Genomic DNA, 19,358 nt, shown 5'->3' with positions numbered 1-19,358 from the left:
CGTAACTTCAGTCCGCAAGCGAAACACTGTACCTCGTATCCCAATCCTGACTCAGGTCCCAAGTAGACAAATCCTGTTCTAGCTAAAACATGCGAAGAAGGTAATCCTTCCCTATCCGTAGGCCATTTCTGAAACGTGTCCAATCGACGGGCACAATCACAATAGTCAGGCAAGAAGACTGGAAAATGGTAGGGTTTGAACTTGGAGTTCTCATCGGGTTTCTCATTTGATTCTTGCTGTGGCGAAGTCATCTTTCTGGTGGATGACTATCCTCTTACAACCAATGTTTTATACCAACGTGTCCATACGGCAAGGTGAAATGATTGGGAAGTCGCACTCGCTTCTGGTACACGATTTGATAGACTTTTTCCAGGGATCGACTGACGATGTGGTGAGTGGGTAAACGTACAATCTTGTTGAGTTGATAGGTGGTCACTTTAAAGTTTCCATCCTCTCCCGATTGCAAGGCTTCTTTCAATACCCCAAAGTTGACCACTCGACTGGTACGATAATTCAGAGTCAGTCCTTTCACTTTGCACGTCGTGTGCACTTCTCCTTGTTTGTCCCGGTATTCGTAGCCGTAATTTTTGGGACCGCCACTGACGAAACTTAGAATCTTGTCGTTGGGATGCTCGTCTGTCCAGGCTCCTAAACGGTCTCCTTCGATGTCAGGGTGATGTTGAATCGGGTGATGGATGTAAATGCAACTGTCCGTGTCAAAGTACAGGACGCGTTCTCCTAACAGTTCTAAAGCTTCGTACAATTTTAAGCGAGCATGAGCTGTCACGTAAGCCGCAATGATGACATTTCCAAAAGGGTCGTCTTGTACAAAGTCCAGATCTTCTTCGTAATTGACCAAGATTAAATTCTCTCGAACGACGTCCACGTGTTTCATGTATTTGGTTTTGTCGTGAATCATCTGGAAGTAGCGGGAATGTTCTGTCAAATATTCCGTCTTGGGTAAACACGGTCGTTGTGCCATTTTACCCCACAAGCAATTTAACATCACTTTGGCAAACGATCGCCTGCCTTCGTTTTTTTCGATGTGGTCTAAAGTGATGCCTTCTTGTTCGTAGTATTTCTCTTTGAATTGTCTTTGGTCTTTGGGAGTGTGACAGCAGGAAGGATAGCCGCTGGCTTCTTGCTTCAGTTTCAAAAAGGCATCCACGTAGTCGGCGAAAATGCCTTTCTGACTGGGGTCACCCTTGTGGTATTGTTGTGTCTTGGGAAAGTGGCAAATTTCGTACACTTCTAACAGTTGGTATCCCATGTCCAGAGCTTTGAACAATTCTACGCTGACCCAGGTTCCCGTCAAGGCCCGTTCTTCCTGGCTGTGATGGCAAGGTTGGTCTTGGTTGCACGTTTCGGCACAAGTACGGCACAAGGGAAACATCAGTTTGCCTTGACAATGGTGAGGTAAGACGGGATGGTATAGGTTCGTGGGAGGCAAAACTTTACACTTGATCAAGCCTTCGTATTGTCGAATGTTTTTCAGGTCGATGTGTTCCGTCAGCAATTGCGGGTGCCCTACAGGAAAGCGACAATATTTGCACACGTAGGGATACAGCGAACACACGTCCAAGTATTTGATTTCTTCTCCTTTCTCTTCGTCGGCTTGGTACAGCAAACAGGTGGCATTGGTCCTTCCTCCGTACAAACTATCCCTTGGGTTCAGCGGGTCCATGAACTGGTAACTTTCCACGAGGCGTTTAAACTCGGGATCGGTTTTCATACGGTGATCGTACTCGTGTTCCCACATTTCCACCACTTGGTATCCTTGCTGTTCTAACTTTAGGCGACGCTGACAAGTGTCCTGGTACAAGTCTTCCATGGTTCGTTGCAAAAACTGATTTTTGGTGCCACGGTCAGGGTAACAGACGGGACATCCGTGAAATAAGCAACCGTTAAACTCGTACACGATCTTGGGGTTTTCTAAGTCCCAGCCATCTACCGAATACGTTCCGATGGTCTTTTCGCCCCCTCTGTTGCGGGCATGCTGAATCCACTTGTCTTCCTTGTCGCACAAGTAATGTAACCAACGTAGGGCTTTGACCGAGTATTGACGTTTGACATAGTGGGTCGTTTGAGGACTGATGACAGCCACGGTGTTTTCAGACATGAATCGTTGGCGGTACACTAAGGAACACGTTTTGGCAATGGTGCAAGCTTCTTTCAAAGGATCGACCCCTCCGTGTTCCATCAGACATGAATCGTTGGCGGTACATTAAGGAACACGCTTTGGCAATGGTGCAAGCTTCTTTCAAAGGATCGACCCCTCCGTGTTCCATGAACAGTTCTCGAAATTTTCCACAGCAACGCCGTAAAATGTCCACGTCGGAACGACAATACTTTAGCATTTCTTCCTGAAAGTCGAAAGGGTCCGAGGCGTGAGCCTGGTACCAAGCGTAGAAAGCTTCTCGTTGTTCGGTACGCATGTTGTCGGGGTCGTAATAGTGAGTCTCGGGTAAATGGGGTAGAACGGCGTGTTGATTGGCTTCCGTATTGAAAAAGTGTGGAAAGTACCCTTTAGCCATTTCTGTCATTCCAAACGTTTTAGGCATTCGACTCAAAGGCATGGCCAAGTAACTCATCGAATCTTTAAACTGTACTTGTCCCACTTGCATGAAAATGATTTTAGCTCCGTTCAAAGTCACTTTAGGACGCTCGGTGCCTTGTTCCGTATAGTACCTCAAAAGAAACTGTCCATCGTATCCGGAGAAATTGTGAGCCATCACCGTGGCATGACGATGACAATCTCCGTAACGTTCGATATCCTCTTGGCTCCACGTCTTGTCGACGGGGTCTAAGACCCATTGGGCAAAATCGGCTAACGTGTTCGGCCCCCGAAAGATTTTTTCACGCCCTCCGGGAATCTTGCTGCAGTGAGGGCAATGACTGAAGATAGGTTCTTGAATGCACTTCTCGCACGCTCGATGAGCCACGCAGAAATTAGGAATGTGAATGCCGGTCTCTTGCATGCATTCGAAATCGAAAAAGATGAAATTGCCTTTCTTCTTGTGACCGTCCTCTTTCTCTGGTGGGGGTTGGTATTTTTGCACGTAACATTGGTGTTCCAAGTCCACGATGTGGTGACAAATGTGACATTTTTTCTTTCCTGAACATACGTGTGCCTTGGTATTATTGGTACGTATGACTTGTTCACACGTAGAGCACAATCTCAGCAGTTGACAAGCGCATTTCTTCTGTGAACCTTGCGTCTTCAAATGTTGTTGGTAACAGGTAGGGCTGACAAACGTGCGCAGACAAGTTGAACAAGGCACTGGTTCTTCGCTCAGACAGGGTGAAGAGGCCAAATATCCTGTGCATTTCGATCCACAATGCTTGTGTTGCTCTCGATTGTTATAACCATGGTCACATTTCTCACAGTAATAACTGTATCCCAGGAATCCAGTGATAGTGGTAATCGTATCGAAATGGTCATCGTGATAATAGACATGAATGTATTTTCCGTCCTTAAAGTCTTGCCCTCGAAACAATAGAGGTCCGCGCACTTCTTGAGGGTGCACTTTCAAGGTGTATCGTGGAGCTAGGACATCTTGCAATTTTTGCATCTCAGGAATGCCACAGGGTGTGTCTTTGGACAAGCCAGCTTGTTGCAACAGGAGTTCTGCTTCGTTTCGTTGTTTGGCTCGATCGGAACGTTGAATAGTGTTCCAGGTTCTTTTCCATTCTACCGTGTCGTTCTTGTTGGCATAGGTTCGTCCCACCACGATGGCACGGGCTAAACACATCTGGTCATGAGGGTTGCGAATTCGGACGAGACTCTTTTTGGTGTTGCGAAGGTCGTCCACCAATAACATCTTTTTGCGTCCAGTCCCTTGAGGAGGAGAGACTTGGGTCATGTCCAGTGTGGCTTTACCATCGGTGATGTCAAATTGGTCATTGGATTGTTGCACGTGTTGAATCTTGTCCATGACTTTGGAAGCAGTCAATTCTGCAGGGGTGCTAAACTCGATCCAAACAGGGGATTTCAAACCGTCGTGTTGTATGGAAAGTCTCAAGCGGTCGTCTTCTTTGGGTTGACATTGTTGCTTGAGTGAAGTGAGCAAAGAATCCCACACCCCAGTGATAAACCCTTCTGCTTTCTCTAACGGCACTTCAGCCTTGAAATCTTTAAACTTCACCGTGTATTTGTAAGCCGTGGTTCTAAATTTTCTAGAGGAGCGCTTTTCCGTCTCTCGAATGGAATAGTACTTTTCAGGGTTAACTAAGGGTGGTGAACTTGGTTTAGAGGGTTCTGATTCTGGTTCACTCATGTCCTCTTCAAAATCACTGGCATGAATTTGTGCCAAGATTTCAGCCCTGGTACGAGGCGATAGATCACGTTTCTGCCTCTTACTTTCTTCTTCTTCTTTCTTCTCGAATGAATTAGATCGTTTGATCTTGAAAGCAAAAAGTCAAATGACTCAAGTTCAAACACCATGAGCTACTTTATAGTTATAGCAGACCAGCGTATATAAAAGGGTGTGTGTCTTGTCCTTTCACTATTCATTTCACTCTCAAGCCGAACACAACGATGGAAGAGACTAACCAGATGGAACGTTTCGTCAGAGCTTTGCGAGGGGTCATTAGAAAATTCTCTTCAGACCAGCCTACGGACTACTCTCCTTCCTTTAGAGATAAAAGTCAAGATACTTGCTATATCTGTCAGAAGAAAGGGCATTGGTCTTCAGAATGTCCAGACCGTCAAAAAAGAACAAAAACAGGGGATAAAAAAGACAAAAGTCAAGATACCTGTTATTATTGTAAAGAAAAAGGACATTGGTCTCCAGATTGCCCCAAAAAGAAACAAGAGGAGTCAGAGGAAAAGAGGAATTGTTCAGAAGAAGAAGAAGAGAGGGATTCTTCAGAGGAAGAGAGGGATTCTTCTGAGGAAGAAAGAAGACAGGTGAAGAAAAAGAAACAGGAGAAAAAAAGAAGAAGGGAAGAAAGCGAGGAGGAAGAAGAAGAGGAAAAGAGTGTGACGGTGAAGAAATTCAAAAAACCGAGAGACTAAACAAGGAGAAAAAGAAGAAATCAATGAACTTTTAATTAAAGTGTTGTGAATTGTGAATTGGATTGTAAAAAATGGAGAAAAGAATAAATGAATGATATAAGGTAAGTGTCTTTGAGTTTTGATTTTAAAATAAGAACGTACACTCACGCACTCATACACAGACACGTACTATAAGGGTAAAATGGATGGGTTTTTTTTGAGTTATTGGCAAATTGAAATTGTATTTATTTTCGAGAAATGTGGGTGGCCCTGAAAAGGGCCTTTTTTCTTCATGGTGAAGGGGTGAGTTTAAGCAATCAACTTTAACTGCCTTAAGCCTTTGCCACGGCCAAGGCCTACTTCTGGACTGCGTAATGTTGATGATGATGATGATGATAATGATTGGGTTGAAATCACTAAGGGTGGTACGGTAGGCTTAGTCACAGGGTTGACGTGTTTAGCTCGGGAAGGTCGTATTCTCTTCGGTCGTAATAAAGAAGTCTGATACATTTGTTTCAGACTTCTTAACTCCGCTAAAATGTCCAACAGTACCATGACCGTTTGATTTTCACCCTCTTGTTTCTTTGCTGCTACTTCTTCTTGCTGTTGCTGCTGTTGTTTTTTTATTTCCTCTTCTTCTTGCTGCTGCTGCTGTAGGAGAAAAGCTTGTTCTGCTTCCTTTTGTCGTTGTATAAATTTCTCCAATTCTTCTTTCTGTCTCTGTCTAAAATTCCCCACTTGCGGTAATGAAGAAGGTAACGCAGGTTCCGGAACAAATTCTTGCGAGGAGAGAAAATCCACAAAATCCCAATTCACCTCTTCTGAAAGTAAGTCCGGGTTCCCTTGGGCAGTCTCCCCTGTTGGTGCAGCCCAATGGATCGTTTTCTGAGTTTCCGTCATGTTGAATCACTGTCGCATAGATTGACTGCACACAAGCGCTAGCGAATCTATATAGACCAACAGACGTCACAGACTGCTCTCTTCGGATTGGATGCGGGCTGACTGAAGTTTGTAACGCGTGTTAGGATTGGTGAATGAACTCAATCCGTTTCAATCCTACCTGTACCTATAAATAAGCGCAGTTGACTGCATTGATTCACCTGTTCTCGTCGCTTCAAGATGTGGACCACAGTTGAGTCATCCACCCTTGTGTCTTCCATGATGTTTCGGACAGACTTGCTCATGTATGTCCGATCGAAGTGGACCGTTGTCCACAGGACAAACACCAGTCTGTGGATACGTAGGATCTACGTTGAAAGACAAGGATGCCTCAAAAGAGTGCTGGTTTACGGACCAACAGTGAGACGCAGCCTAAGGACAAGAAGAAGACCAATACGGTGCCCTTTATGTTAATGAATACATTAACATAAACCCAAAGGCCCTTTTCAGGGCCAACCATATTTCTCGAAAAGAGATAGCCTTTCCATTGCCTACCCCTTTTTTTAATTTTTTAATTTTTAAAAAAAAAAAAATATAAAAAAATCCCATGTTCAATTTCCCTTGACGCTATAAAGGCCCACTTTAGTGAAAGCCCTTGACGCTATAAAGGCCCACCCTGTTTAATTTCCTTTGACGCTAAACTGCCCCACGATTTTTTCTTTCTCCATGTTAATTTCCCTTGACGGTAATCTTACCCACGATTTTTCTCCATGTTAAATTTCCCTTGACGGTAATCTTGCCCAGGGGTGTTTTTAATGCTAATTCCCATTGACCGTAAAGTGCCCCCCTTCACTACTCATATGTTTCTTTCAATCAAACCGCATATTTGTGTGTTTTTGTGTGTGTGATACTGATTTCTAAAGTAGCATTAAGAACATTTTAGTTTTACCGCTACGATGTCTGCAGTGTTTCAGTCTATAGCGATGTCTAGCACTGAGGTTTCATGCCGCAGACATGTAGCATCATGTCCCAAACAGTCACATTATCCTGACACCAGGCCGACCAGTCGTAGCATTAACATCTGAACGATGAGCGCCTAGCGAGGTATCTGTTAGTACCATTTTTATAAGTCTTTGGTATGACTCAGCTGGGGTTCAAACCCACCACCTCCCTCATCCGAGGCGGACACTCAAACCACTATGTAACCGGAGCTGTAAACCGCAAATCAATTCATGCAAATTAAGAATGATTTAATTTGCCTTTTTAGCAAAATCGTACTAAACATGTCAACATGATTTTCGTTTAAATATGTTACACCAAGTCTGAATGAAATTTTGATAGAATTACCCTAACTCTCCTCAACTATATTTAAAGTAGAACCCCAACCCCCCCATAGCTGCGGGACTAAGATCCGATTGTGATTTTTTTGTATAAGACGGTGAATGCAGATTAACAAATATGAGCGACAGGTCGCATACGGTACAATTAAGATATGGTGGAATAGCCTTTGTGTACATGTGTTATGTGCTACAAACGAAAACAGAAAGAAATAAAACCTGCCCTATTTCAGTACATATATTATTAAATGGTCTGTCTACAGATATGTGTCACACTGATCTTGCTTCAATTGCCATACGTTTGCAGGACGACCAGAGTATTCGAAATCAATCTAGCATATTAACATGTTATCTCGTCCTTCTGAATGTACTGGTCCTCCTTTGGATTTTTCCTTTTTATCTTTAATGTTGTGTTCAATTTTGCGAAATATGTTTTATTATTCTTCATTGTAAAAGTCATACACTAACCCGTGTGCGAAATATCTGCCATTCGGCCGAACCGATGCCAGCCTATTTCAAAAGGGTCTTCGGCAAAAAAATCAATAGCCTGTCCATCTGGCCAGTTGGAATATATATATATATATATATATATATATATATATATATATATATATATATATATATATATATATATATATATATATATATATAATCTACAAATTGTACTTGGCATGACATTAACAGAAATATTAGAGACATGTGAGAGAAAAGTAACAGTTAATTGTTTCTGATGACCGCCTGTGAATCTGGATGAGATGAGAAGATAAATAACTCTCGTGGTGCTTTCAACAGACGCTTGTAAGTCTTATAAAAGCTCGTCTACCTCTATGCACTGTTTGATGACACATGCTACTTCCAATGCCAAACGTCAACATGTGACGATATTTAGATAGCTCGAAGCCACCAGAAACTAAGGAAAACGGACAAGGAGAAAAGAACGATTCAAAAGAATATGACACTTTCAAACGAGAACGATTTGTTAGTTTGTTTGTTTGTCTCATTAAATAGCTCGATTATAACTAAATTACCCAAATGTGTACTATTATTGTGATTGAAAGCAGATAAAACTCTAATGATAACAACAATTATCCTTAATTGCATGGTTCCTAGCTGTTCTCTACTCCTCTGCACATTGCTTGTGTCAGAATGTGTAATAAGTCTCCAAAGTGAGTTTCATTTGGCCAATCCATAACTCACTTTACTTTGGTACTACCCATGACTTAATGCCCATGGTCTGTGGCACGTGTAATAACCTTACGGTCGCTACAAAATGTATTTACCTGTAAATTTGATAATACGTTAGCTCTACACCGCATCCACAAGAAATTTTCTCACAATTGGATGTAAAGATTTGCTGTGCAGATCAAAATAAGGATCTGATAGCCACATCAATGGAATTATATATATATCGTCATAATTAAATATGATTAATTTCAGCTAAGCTTTGTCTATAGACACAAAAATCGAATGCATAATAAAAGGTGCCGCCGCATATTAACGTCGATAGCATTTCTTATCTGATGTTTTATTTTGTCTTTTTCCTTTGTAATTCCATTTGACATGGGGCATTATAGGATTAGAGGCTTAACTTCCTCCAATTGAATTCACATACATACATACATACATGCACGCACGCACACACGCATGCACACACGCACGCAGACACAAACATACATACATATATACATGCATGCACGCACGCACGCACGCACGCACACACGCACGCATACACACAAACATACATACATACACAAAAACATACATACATACATACATTCATACATACATACATACATACATACATACATACATACATACATACGTACGTACATGCATGCATACATACATACATACATACATACATACATACATACATACATACATACGTGAGATAGATAATTTTACGTACATTCGCATGGACAGTAAACTGATAGACATTTCTTTGCTTGTAGTCTAGGCTGTGCATAAGGAACACACTTCCATTGTTAGGGTCAATCGTGAACATCTCCCTGTACATATTCTTTCTTTCCTCAGACTGAAATTAAAAGGAAAGGTTACTGCTACAACTGTGGCAGTGAATGAGATAATGAATGGAAACCATAGTTACTACTGAAACACTTTACAATGTAGCGACAAATCAACCCACAAGAGAGAAGAAACTTTTGGGCAGCATGTTACTTACCCGTTTTATCGTAAATGTGAGCTGTAAATAATAGTAGCAAATTTCATTTGAGTGTCTTTTGTCATGCAAACAACAAAATAATGAATTCTGCTAGTTTTACTTACCCGTCATTCTGAATAAGTATTAATAGTGACTGCATACAACCTCTAATAAAGTACATTTCACAAGGAAACCAAATATGCACACATCAGTGAATAGTACAGTGCTTAGAAGTTTAGTAAGAAAGAAGGACCGAGTTTTATATAGTGATAATACAGGGTTTGCTGCTATAAATATTTGACGGATCGCAAGGAAAGAGTTCAAACCTTTTCAAGTTTTTTTATCAAAGTTGTCAAATAGCTAATTATGCATAATTTTTCTTTTTAGCATCATCAATTACGTAAATGATTTTTGTTTTACCAAATATCTATTAAACGCGATCGATCAATACCAATCATGTAAGAAACAGTTGGACACAGTGGTGTCGAAAAACAGACATGATATTCATTCAATTCGACATTATAAAATGAGCGTCTTCCTACGAAATAGTGTTCTTTACTTAGCAGGCAAAAAGGTATGTAAATGTCCAATCAAACTTGTGTGAGGTACGAGATCAATTATAGTGATTTTATTGGGTTGCTTGCTTTCTGTATTGATTCCGTTATAACATACAGATGGTAAGACAAGTCTTAATGTTTCCATTATCTCTGCAATTGCTATGTCTAATACTTAATTCTTCTCCTCGCATGTACTACAAAATACACATACACGCGCGCATGCACAATGACAATACGATTTCGTAGGAATTTTAACATTTTATTCCAGTTTATAATTGATTGACCACTCTTACAGATATATTATATAATTGAGTAAATTTTATTTGGTCATTGTCGGTTCATAGCCAGATTTGAAATTATAATCTCAGAATCATGTTCATGCAAAGAACACACATACCCTATTAAATATGTGAAATGATTAGTCTTGACGCGTACAAGGCAAAGAGAGTGAACATTAATAGCTTAATCTGTATTGCCGGAGGATCTCGTATGAGATTTTGTACATAAAGGAATTTTATGCATCGTGTGGATCATGAGTTATTTTGCATCGCACAGTAGTGGATCAGATTAGCCATTTGCTTATCCTTAGGTTTAAGCTCAGACTGTAATGTTAATGTGTGTGTATTATATATCTCATTGGCGACTCGGTCTCGAAAGACCATGCGAATAGCGCCCTTGGGGTGTTGCCTGTCTCTGTTAGAAACGTCTGCTGTGGCTGTGCAGGCCTATACGTGAGTGACAGTCCCTACTGCAGTTGGTGCAGACATACTGGGAAGTCTGCATTACTGTGGTTGCTGTTGCGTTCTTCTTTCTCTTACGTTTCTCTGCCACCAACTGGCCTCTCCTCGCATCAGCGACTGATATGCCATTGTTTACCATCAGTCTCCAGGTGCCTCGGTCTTCAGCCAGCTCTTCCCAGCCATCGGGTGAAATGTTGCATGCCTTCATGTCCCTCTTGCACACATCTTTGAAACGGAGTGAGGGGCGTCCGACTCTTCTCATGCCAGTGGCCAGCTGTCCATATAAGATGTCCTTTGGCAGCCTTCCATCCTCCATGCGTCGGACGTGACCCAGCCATCGAAGGCGGCGTTTAATTAGCAGGGAGTACATGCTGGGGGTACTTGCACGCTGCAGGATCTCGCTGTGTGGAACACGGTCTTGCCAGCTGATTTTCAGGATGCGTTTTAGGCACCGTATATGGAAGGAGTTGAGCCGGCGTTCTTGCCTCATGTAGGTACTCCACGTCTCACTTCCATATAGAAGGGTGCTGAGAACGCAGGCCTGGTAGACTCGGACCTTGGTGTGCTCTGTCAGCGCGTTGTTTTCCCAAACCCTCTTTGTTAATCGAGCCATGATGGTGTTTGCCTTTCTAAGCCTTCTGTCCAGCTCCATATCAATCGAGAGAGTGTTGCTGATGGTTGACCCTAGGTAGGTAAAGTTGTTGACTGCTTCCAGGGTGACACCGTTGATTTTGATTGAAGGGGCAATGGTGGTATCTTGCACGCTGACATTTGTTTTTTCCAAGCTGATTGTGAGACCAAAGTGCGTGCAGGCAACAGCAAAACGGTCTCCCAGTCTCTGGAGGGCTTCCTCGGTGTGGGCCACAAGAGCTGCGTCATCTGCAAAAAGCATCTCCCTGATGAGCACAGCTCTCACTTTGGTCTTTGAGCGCAGTCGTGCCAGGTTGAACAGGCTCCCATCAGACCTGGTGTGCAGATATATGCCATCCGTGGACGTGTCGAAGGCGTAGGACAGGAGCAGGGAGAAGAAGATCCCAAAAAGTGTTGGTGCCAGCACGCAGCCCTGCTTCACACCACTGTTAATTGGGAAGGAAGTTGAGGATGATCCATCATACAGGACTGTTCCCTTCATATCTGCATGGAAAGAGATTATCATGCTGAGGAGTTTTGGGGGGCAACCGATCTTACTCAGAAGTTCAAAAAGGCCCTTCCTGCTGACCAAGTCAAAGGCCTTGGTGAGGTCGATGAACATCATGTAGAGTGGCTGACCTTGCTCTCTGCTCTTCTCTTGGAGTTGTCGTAGGGAGAAGATCATGTCTGTCGTCGACCTGCCTGCTCTGAAGCCGCACTGTGATTCCGGGTACACACGGTCTGCCAGCAGCTGCAGCCTGTTGAGTATGATGCGGACGTACACTTTACCAACAATACTCAAGAGCGAGATCCCTCTGTAATTATTACAGTCACTGCGGTCGCCCTTGTTTTTGTAAAGGGTCACAATTGTGGCATCACGCATGTCTTGGGGGACTACTCCTTCCTCCCAGCAGCGGCAAAGTAGCTCGTGCAGTGGTTTAATCAATGCTGGTTTTCCACGTTTGATAGCTTCGGGCGGGATGCTGTCACTACCTGGTGCTTTGTCGTTTGGAAGGCAGTCGATTGCTTTGCTGAGCTCCTCTAAGGTTGGCACTTTGTCGAGCTCTTCCATGGTGGGCATATTCTTTATGCTGCTGAGGGCTACATCAGTGACTGACGTTTCTCTGGAGTAGAGTTCTGAGTAGTGCTCCACCCATCTGGCCATCTGTTGCCCACGGTCTGTGATCTTCTCTCCCGTCAGGGATTTCAGGGGAGCGACCCCTTTCACTGTAGGGCCAAGAGCCTTCTTGATGCCACTGTACATGCCTTGGATGTGTCCGGACTCGGCACTGCGCTGGATCCCTTCACACAGTTGTTGCCAGTACTCGTTCGCACACTGTCTAGCAATGCGTTGGGTGTTACTTCGGGCACTTCTGAGAGCAGCAAGCGTCCGTTTATTAGGGCATTTTTTGTAAGCTATGAAGGCTTTTCGTTTCTCCTCAATTTGTGGTTCCATCCTTGATAGGTGTGCATTGAACCAGTCCTGGCTGGGTCGTTCCTTCTTGCCAAACGTTGACATAGCTGTACTATAGATGGCACCCTTCATGGCGTTCCACTTGGCTGTAGCGTCATACTCAGGCAGGTCCTGGAGAGCCTTGTTCAGGGCAGACACATACTCCTCCACCTTGGCAGGGACTGACATCTGTGCAGTGTTTATGCGAGGACATCCTTTTGGTTTTGTGCGGTGTAGCACGTGTGGCTGTAGTCGCACTCTGCTGCTCACAAGGGCATGGTCGGAGTCACAGTCTGCACTGTGGTAGGTTCTGGTGGAGAGGACGCTGTTAAGGGCAGAGCGCCTGGTGATGACCAAGTCGAGTTGGTGCCAGTGATGAGATCTGGGGTGTTTCCATGACACTTTGTGTTGTGGCTTACACTTGAAGAAGGTGTTTGTGATGCACAGGCCATGGTAGGTGCATAGCTCCAGCAGTCTCTGGCCGTTTTCGTTGGTCTTTCCAGTGCCATGATATCCGAGGCAGGTAGGCCAGGACTCGTGGTCCGCACCTACTCTGGCATTAAAGTCGCCGAGGAGGAATAGTGGTTCATTTTTGGGGCATCCTTTGATCTGTTCGTCCAGCTGCCCATAGAACTGATCCTTCACGTCTTCTGATGACGTGAGGGTTGGGGCGTAGACACTGATGATGTTGACAGGACCTGAAGTAGTGGTGAGGCGGATGGACAAGAGACGCTCAGTGCCCCCTGTTGGAGGTTCAACCGAGGCCAGGAGATTGTTTTTGATGGCAAAGCCCACTCCGTGCTGACGGGGCTCCTCAGGTTCTCGACCCTTCCAGAAGAAGGTGTAGTTTTCCTCTCTGAGGGAGCCACTAGAGGCGAGCCTGGTTTCCTGGAGGGCAGCTATGCTGATATTTAGTCTGGTGAGTTCTCTATCGATGATGGCCGTCTTTCTGGTGTCGTCCACTTCTCTGAGGTCGTCGGAGATGCCTGTACACATGGTGCGCACATTCCAGCTTTCACATCGAAGATCTGGAGTCTTCTTTATTGGTTTCTTGTTTCTTTTGTCTGGTGTGGAATTACCGTCTGCTTGTCATGCTGAACCACACACTGAGCTCCAGACACCCACTGGAGCAGGCAGACGATGGGGGGTCAACACCTTATTGACCGGGGGCTGCCCGGCTTGAGGCGGGCGATAGTTGGCCAGTGGGACACGATGATCCCTCCCACCGTCAAAGCTGACCCGTGGCGCCCCTTCCCTACGCCAATCGGGTGGGACTTATAACCCGTAAACTGTCAGCTTCCGTGTTGTTTCCTCACTCAGTAGCGAGACTGGAGTGTCCTCTCCAGGGCGCAAGCCTGGGCGTGGAATATGGAGATCCTGGGCTGCCCAGACGTCAGGATCCCCCTCTCGTCCTTGCTGGTGGGGTCCAAAGGAATGCTGAGCATGACATTTGGCACCAGTTTGGATGCAGGAGCTGCCGGAAGGAGGTCGTAGTCGACCCCCAGCCGCCTTAGGGGCTCCACTCCTGATTTTCTGTCTGGGTTTACTCCCGTAGCCTTTCCTTCTCCCGAAGATATCCACAAGGCAGTGGAGCCATAATCCAATGGATGGGACTTTGTTGGTTTTGAATCAGAGTTTCCTTCTCCTAGATGAACTGCCTGACAAGGCTAACGAGCTTCATCTGCCCGGGTTTGGGGTCAGAGTTTCCCTTCTCTTAGACTGGTTGCCTGCCAAGGCTAATGAGCCCAGTCTGCCCACCCAGTTATACCGCCGGGTACTCGGTCGCGCCACACAGCAGGCTCTGTTAAAACAGGGGGCACCGCGTGAAGGTGCTGCTGTGGACACAATAGTGTAGGAGAGGCCATATGCAAGTAACCTCCTGCCCCGCAGAGCGAGACAGTGGTCCTGCGGCGATCACTACACGTGGGAAGGAGAGGCTATGAGAGACGCTTCACTTTCCTTTGGCAAGCGGGACGTCAGGCCCAGGCCACGCACCCCCCGTGTGTATTATGTATATATATATATATATATATATATAAGGAGTAAAATAAATGTTAAACAATATTGTAACATTCAAAGAGTCTAAAAGCAGCCACAATAACTTTACGTGGGAGAGAAATTATGACGTCAGTCACTAAGCGTAAGTTTCGCTTGAGGTAGTTGTTTCTGCTACTTCCAAAACATTCGAAACCTAGGCTGTCGTAATCAGAAGGGTTCTTAAACACACTAAAGGCAGAAAAAAGTATTTCTTTAATAATACCAAGGACCATACATTCGTGAGACTCTAATTACACATTTGCATGGTTTTGCTTGCTCAAGTTGGTATGATTTATTGGCACGTAATTCTAAGTTATAGACCAGTATCACATGCCCCGTATCACCAAACAGGACCAAAGCACCAGCTGCAAAGAATTGCTCCTGTCTCAAATTACTAAACACTTATATGTAAGGATACCAAGATTTCCTTATATTAAGAAATCTGACAGAACCCAATTTGTAAAACTAATTCATGCTGCCAAAAATGTCCCATTAAAACGTTGCAATGATAATGACGCATGTACCTAAAATTGGCTTATTGCTAGGTTTGATAAATATCTTCCATCACTTTGACCCATAATAAAAGTCACTAAAACCTAACAAATCTATAAACAGAGATACAAAAAATAAGACCTATGTTTGTTATAATTTGATGAAAAATGCAATTCATTTGCGATTTTAAGACGTCTTTCTAATAGAAAAAATCTATTTGCACATCATTGCACATCTTTATTAAATTATTTTGCAGAATTGTCAATAAAACAGCTTCACAGAGAAAATGTTTTCCTTATACTTTGTCCAGAAATTTACTTTTAAAAAGAAGTCTAAATAAAATCATTTTTCTATAGGCAATAGCTACAATTCCTTTCACGTCTATGCTCTAGCTTACTCATGAGAGAGAGAGAGAGAGAGAGAGAGAGAGAGAGAGAGAGATTTTCTTACCTTTGTGTTTGGCTGCGGAAATACGTTGAAAGTTGAATATTTCAAAATTCAGATATTTGCTCACAGTTACTCTCAGTTTGACAATAAATATAATAGTAAGGTTGAAATTAGTAACTTTTTATAAGAGGATGATAATTAGCTAATGTTAGGAAAAATATTCCATTGTGAAAGGCTTTCCGATGTTGAAAGTAAGTAGGTGTACATTTATTTTGCATTCATTTGTTATAAATCTAGCGATATACTAGAAATATTTATCCGTATTATATCATGAAGCTGGCAAAGGTTGTATAACAACTTCTTAAAGCATGCATATCCCTCCTGAGGTAAGGATAGTAAATGGTCTGTATATATGCTCACAAAATTCAATTTGACAGTAAGCAATAAGGAGTATGACGTGTAAAGTTTGTTTAAAAAGGGGCATAGCCATATCAAGAATGAACTGACAGGAGCATTTCTTTTATCAAATATGTCGATTCTGCATCTTTATTTCTGCAGATCACAAAATGACCAAATCACAATATAAACAATTTCAATACACATAACTATGTCACGGTGTCTTTACAGTGTACTAGGCTGCTTTTAACTTTAATAATGTGAAAAAAATGATTGATGTGCCCTTATCGTTCGGCTGACAAGCAAACAGTTATCTATAAATACATTTACATCGATAAAATTAAACAGATTACAGAGTTATAATTTATTTATTGGCATACGGTACATGTCACATAATTAGCTTGAACCATCGTTCTAAATCACTCACTCATGCCCTCAGAAATGTTTCGAAATGCATATACCCAACATGACTGTCCGTGGCTTCGTTGCATTGTGGATGCTAGTGGATGTAGCACGAGCGTCTAATACAGCTAAGATAATATTTAAATATACTCAACCTTTAGTTGAAGAAAAAATGTTGAAATTAAAATTTTAGACAAATTTAGTACAAATGAAAGTTTCTATTTTTCAATTGAATGTATTGCAATTTCAGCGAAAAGACACGAAAAACATTCAGACTATGGACTTAAGATAATGTGGACATTTTAGACAACACGCTAAGGTCATGTGAAATTTCATATCAGTAACAATGTGTAAAACAGTTGCCGTTCTGGTGAGAACATATTGGCTCTTACCTCCATCGAATATGTAAAGAAAGCGTTGAAAGCGTTATCTTCATCGGTAGCGTGTATTTCCGTGAAAACTAGTATTGGCGTGTTTACATTCGTCTGAAATTAAATTAGTAATAGTAGCAGCATCTACCCAAAAGGTCGTGTTTATTAGCTATTAAAAAGTATCAGGTAAGGAAAGTGTTTAATGGTAAATAAGGGTTCCGAGGAAAATTATGTCTCACCTTTCTCGGCCCCAATCTCTCATCCTTCCGTTGTTTAGCACAAAGTTATGACCATGTGAAACCAGCTTTAATATAAGTCTATTTAAGAATTGTTGCACTGAATTATCGTCACCATCGTCGCCAGCATCAGCATCAGTAATGTTCAGCCAATACAGCATCAGTAATAGCCTGGCATTTACTTTTTATTTCATTATCGGTCATTAGGCATGCATAATATATCATGAGAAGAATTACTGCGGTCGCAATCGCATACATGTTTGCCTGAATAAGATGGAAAGAGAACTTAAATTTGACTCGTGCGCTATAATATATACTCCTTGCTATACTTTCCATTACTATTGCTGTTTTTCAAAGTAATAGAAAAAGTATATATATATATATATATATATATATATATATATATATATATATATATATATATATAATTAATCTTATTTTTAAGATTTCAGGTTGGTTCATGTTGCTGCTGTCATCATATATAGTAACAAGAAAATGTTCGTTCAAATGAAAATAGTTCCTTTGTTAATAAAAGGAAAGGCATACAATCTGAAAAATAGATCTTATGTCAGAATATTTCGGCGATATACAACATATATTATGTTTTCATTTTGCAGACTTCTTTAACATCTTGAAGAATGAAAGAAACATGTAGGTGTCTGGAGGTAAAATAATAAACTATCTTTTTTAGAACTGTCTTAGAAAAATAACACTAAAATTAAAAATTATATAAGCATCATTGTCTCCAATATGACATTTGCACTAACATTTGGAAGAAAAAAATACCAGGAGTCTATACAATCGCTCCATATCTTAATATATTCTTTTTAATTCCGATAAAGTTAAATTCAACAGCGTATAATCAATATAAAAAATAAAGATATTGTCAAACATAAAAAATTGTACGTAAAATCTAAACATCAAGTGAAAAGACAATTTTTAGATTATTAAGCAGAAAATCCTCTACATTACTGTGTTGCATGCAATGTTCAAAGCTATTGGTGTTCTTTTCTGATACATTTTTTAGCATTAGTATTAAATATTTAAAAAAATTGCCCATGGCTTGAAATCGTATACACTGGACATTATAAATAGCCTCCCACATTTATGGTTAATAAAAGCCACATTGTTTTTCTTACTTATATATTGTTTTCAATAACGGATTATGGACCTATTTCGCCATCAAAAATTGAAATGATCATGTGCTCTTATATATATATATATATATATATATATATATATATATATATATATATATATATATATGGCTATGGCAGTCTCACAATTTTATTATATATATATATATGTTTAGTACAATTATTTAAAATGTTGCGTACATGTTCCTTGTTTCCAATGATTACGTTACATTGAGAGGGTCCCTCCTTGAAAGCACATGTCGGCTTTGAATGACATCGACCGCCACTCATTTCATCCATTGTGATGATTATTTCAACTCGTCACTATGTTTCGAGTAACTGTTAGATGCTTATTTATTACTAGATGACGATATTTTATGTTGCCTTACTTGTTTACATGGTATTTTAATCAAATATTACCTCCCGGAACGTTTTCGGCTAGGTTTGTAATGACGCCATTGTTATCAGCATTCTATATTGCTCAGCGCGAGGTGGTAGCGATTCCGTTTCTAACCCGAATCGGAGAATCTCGAGTGTCCCCGTTGTTTATGTTTGTATAAACATCGGCGGTTCTCCAAGGGTACTGTAAGTATAAATAAGGCTCCGTCGTTGCACACGAGGGACTGACAGCATTTTAATCAGAACTGTCTGTCTCCTTTCGGACAAAATTTGAAACTTCCAAATCCAAATTATTATGTCATGACTATTTTTACTCAGGTAAAAAGCATCTCTGAAAGTGTTATATTATTACAATATTAAAATTCTGATTTGCCCAGATTTAGATTTATACAAAATTCGGACTTGTCCAGATTTTAAGTAATCCGTTTTTCGGATTTGTCCAAACTTCGCATTTGCCCAGATTTTGATTTATACGAATTTCGGGTGTGTCTAAAATTTCGGAATTGTTCAGATTTTCATTTGAAGGTTTTATTATATAAAGTTTCTATCAATAAGATTAGTACAATTCTCCCCCAATAAGATCACACTTTCATGTTATAATAACATAATCTTTATTTGTTTTAATTAGTTTTATAAAACTATGCTAAAATCATTATTTATTAAAGTATACATGAAAAATTGTGTATTAAAAGTAATCTTGTTTGCTTATATTGTATAGTAAATGTATGGTCGAGAAGTAAAATTATTAT

General features: G+C 41.5%; 1 protein-coding gene across 1 annotated transcript in view; it reads right to left on the bottom strand.

Annotated features, from left to right (window-relative positions):
• Window positions 1-19,358, bottom strand: part of LOC149802315 (cadherin-23-like) — a 97,538-nt gene that overhangs the window by 60,836 nt on the left and 17,344 nt on the right. The window contains exons 7-9 of the mRNA XM_089951499.1: window positions 16,831-16,952; window positions 15,392-15,395; window positions 9,122-9,247 (exon numbers count right to left, since the gene is read on the bottom strand). Coding sequence (XP_089807625.1) covers window positions 9,122-9,247; window positions 15,392-15,395; window positions 16,831-16,952 — 252 coding nt within the window. The remainder of the gene's footprint in view (window positions 1-9,121; window positions 9,248-15,391; window positions 15,396-16,830; window positions 16,953-19,358) is intronic.

The sequence above is a fragment of the Sinohyriopsis cumingii genome, chromosome 3 (genome assembly GCF_028554795.1).
Source record: "Sinohyriopsis cumingii isolate HCF-2022 chromosome 3, ASM2855479v2, whole genome shotgun sequence".
Taxonomy (NCBI): Eukaryota; Metazoa; Mollusca; class Bivalvia; order Unionida; family Unionidae; genus Sinohyriopsis; species Sinohyriopsis cumingii.
Note: the sequence above shows the minus strand (reverse complement) of the source record. Positions and strands in the feature narration are given on the sequence as shown.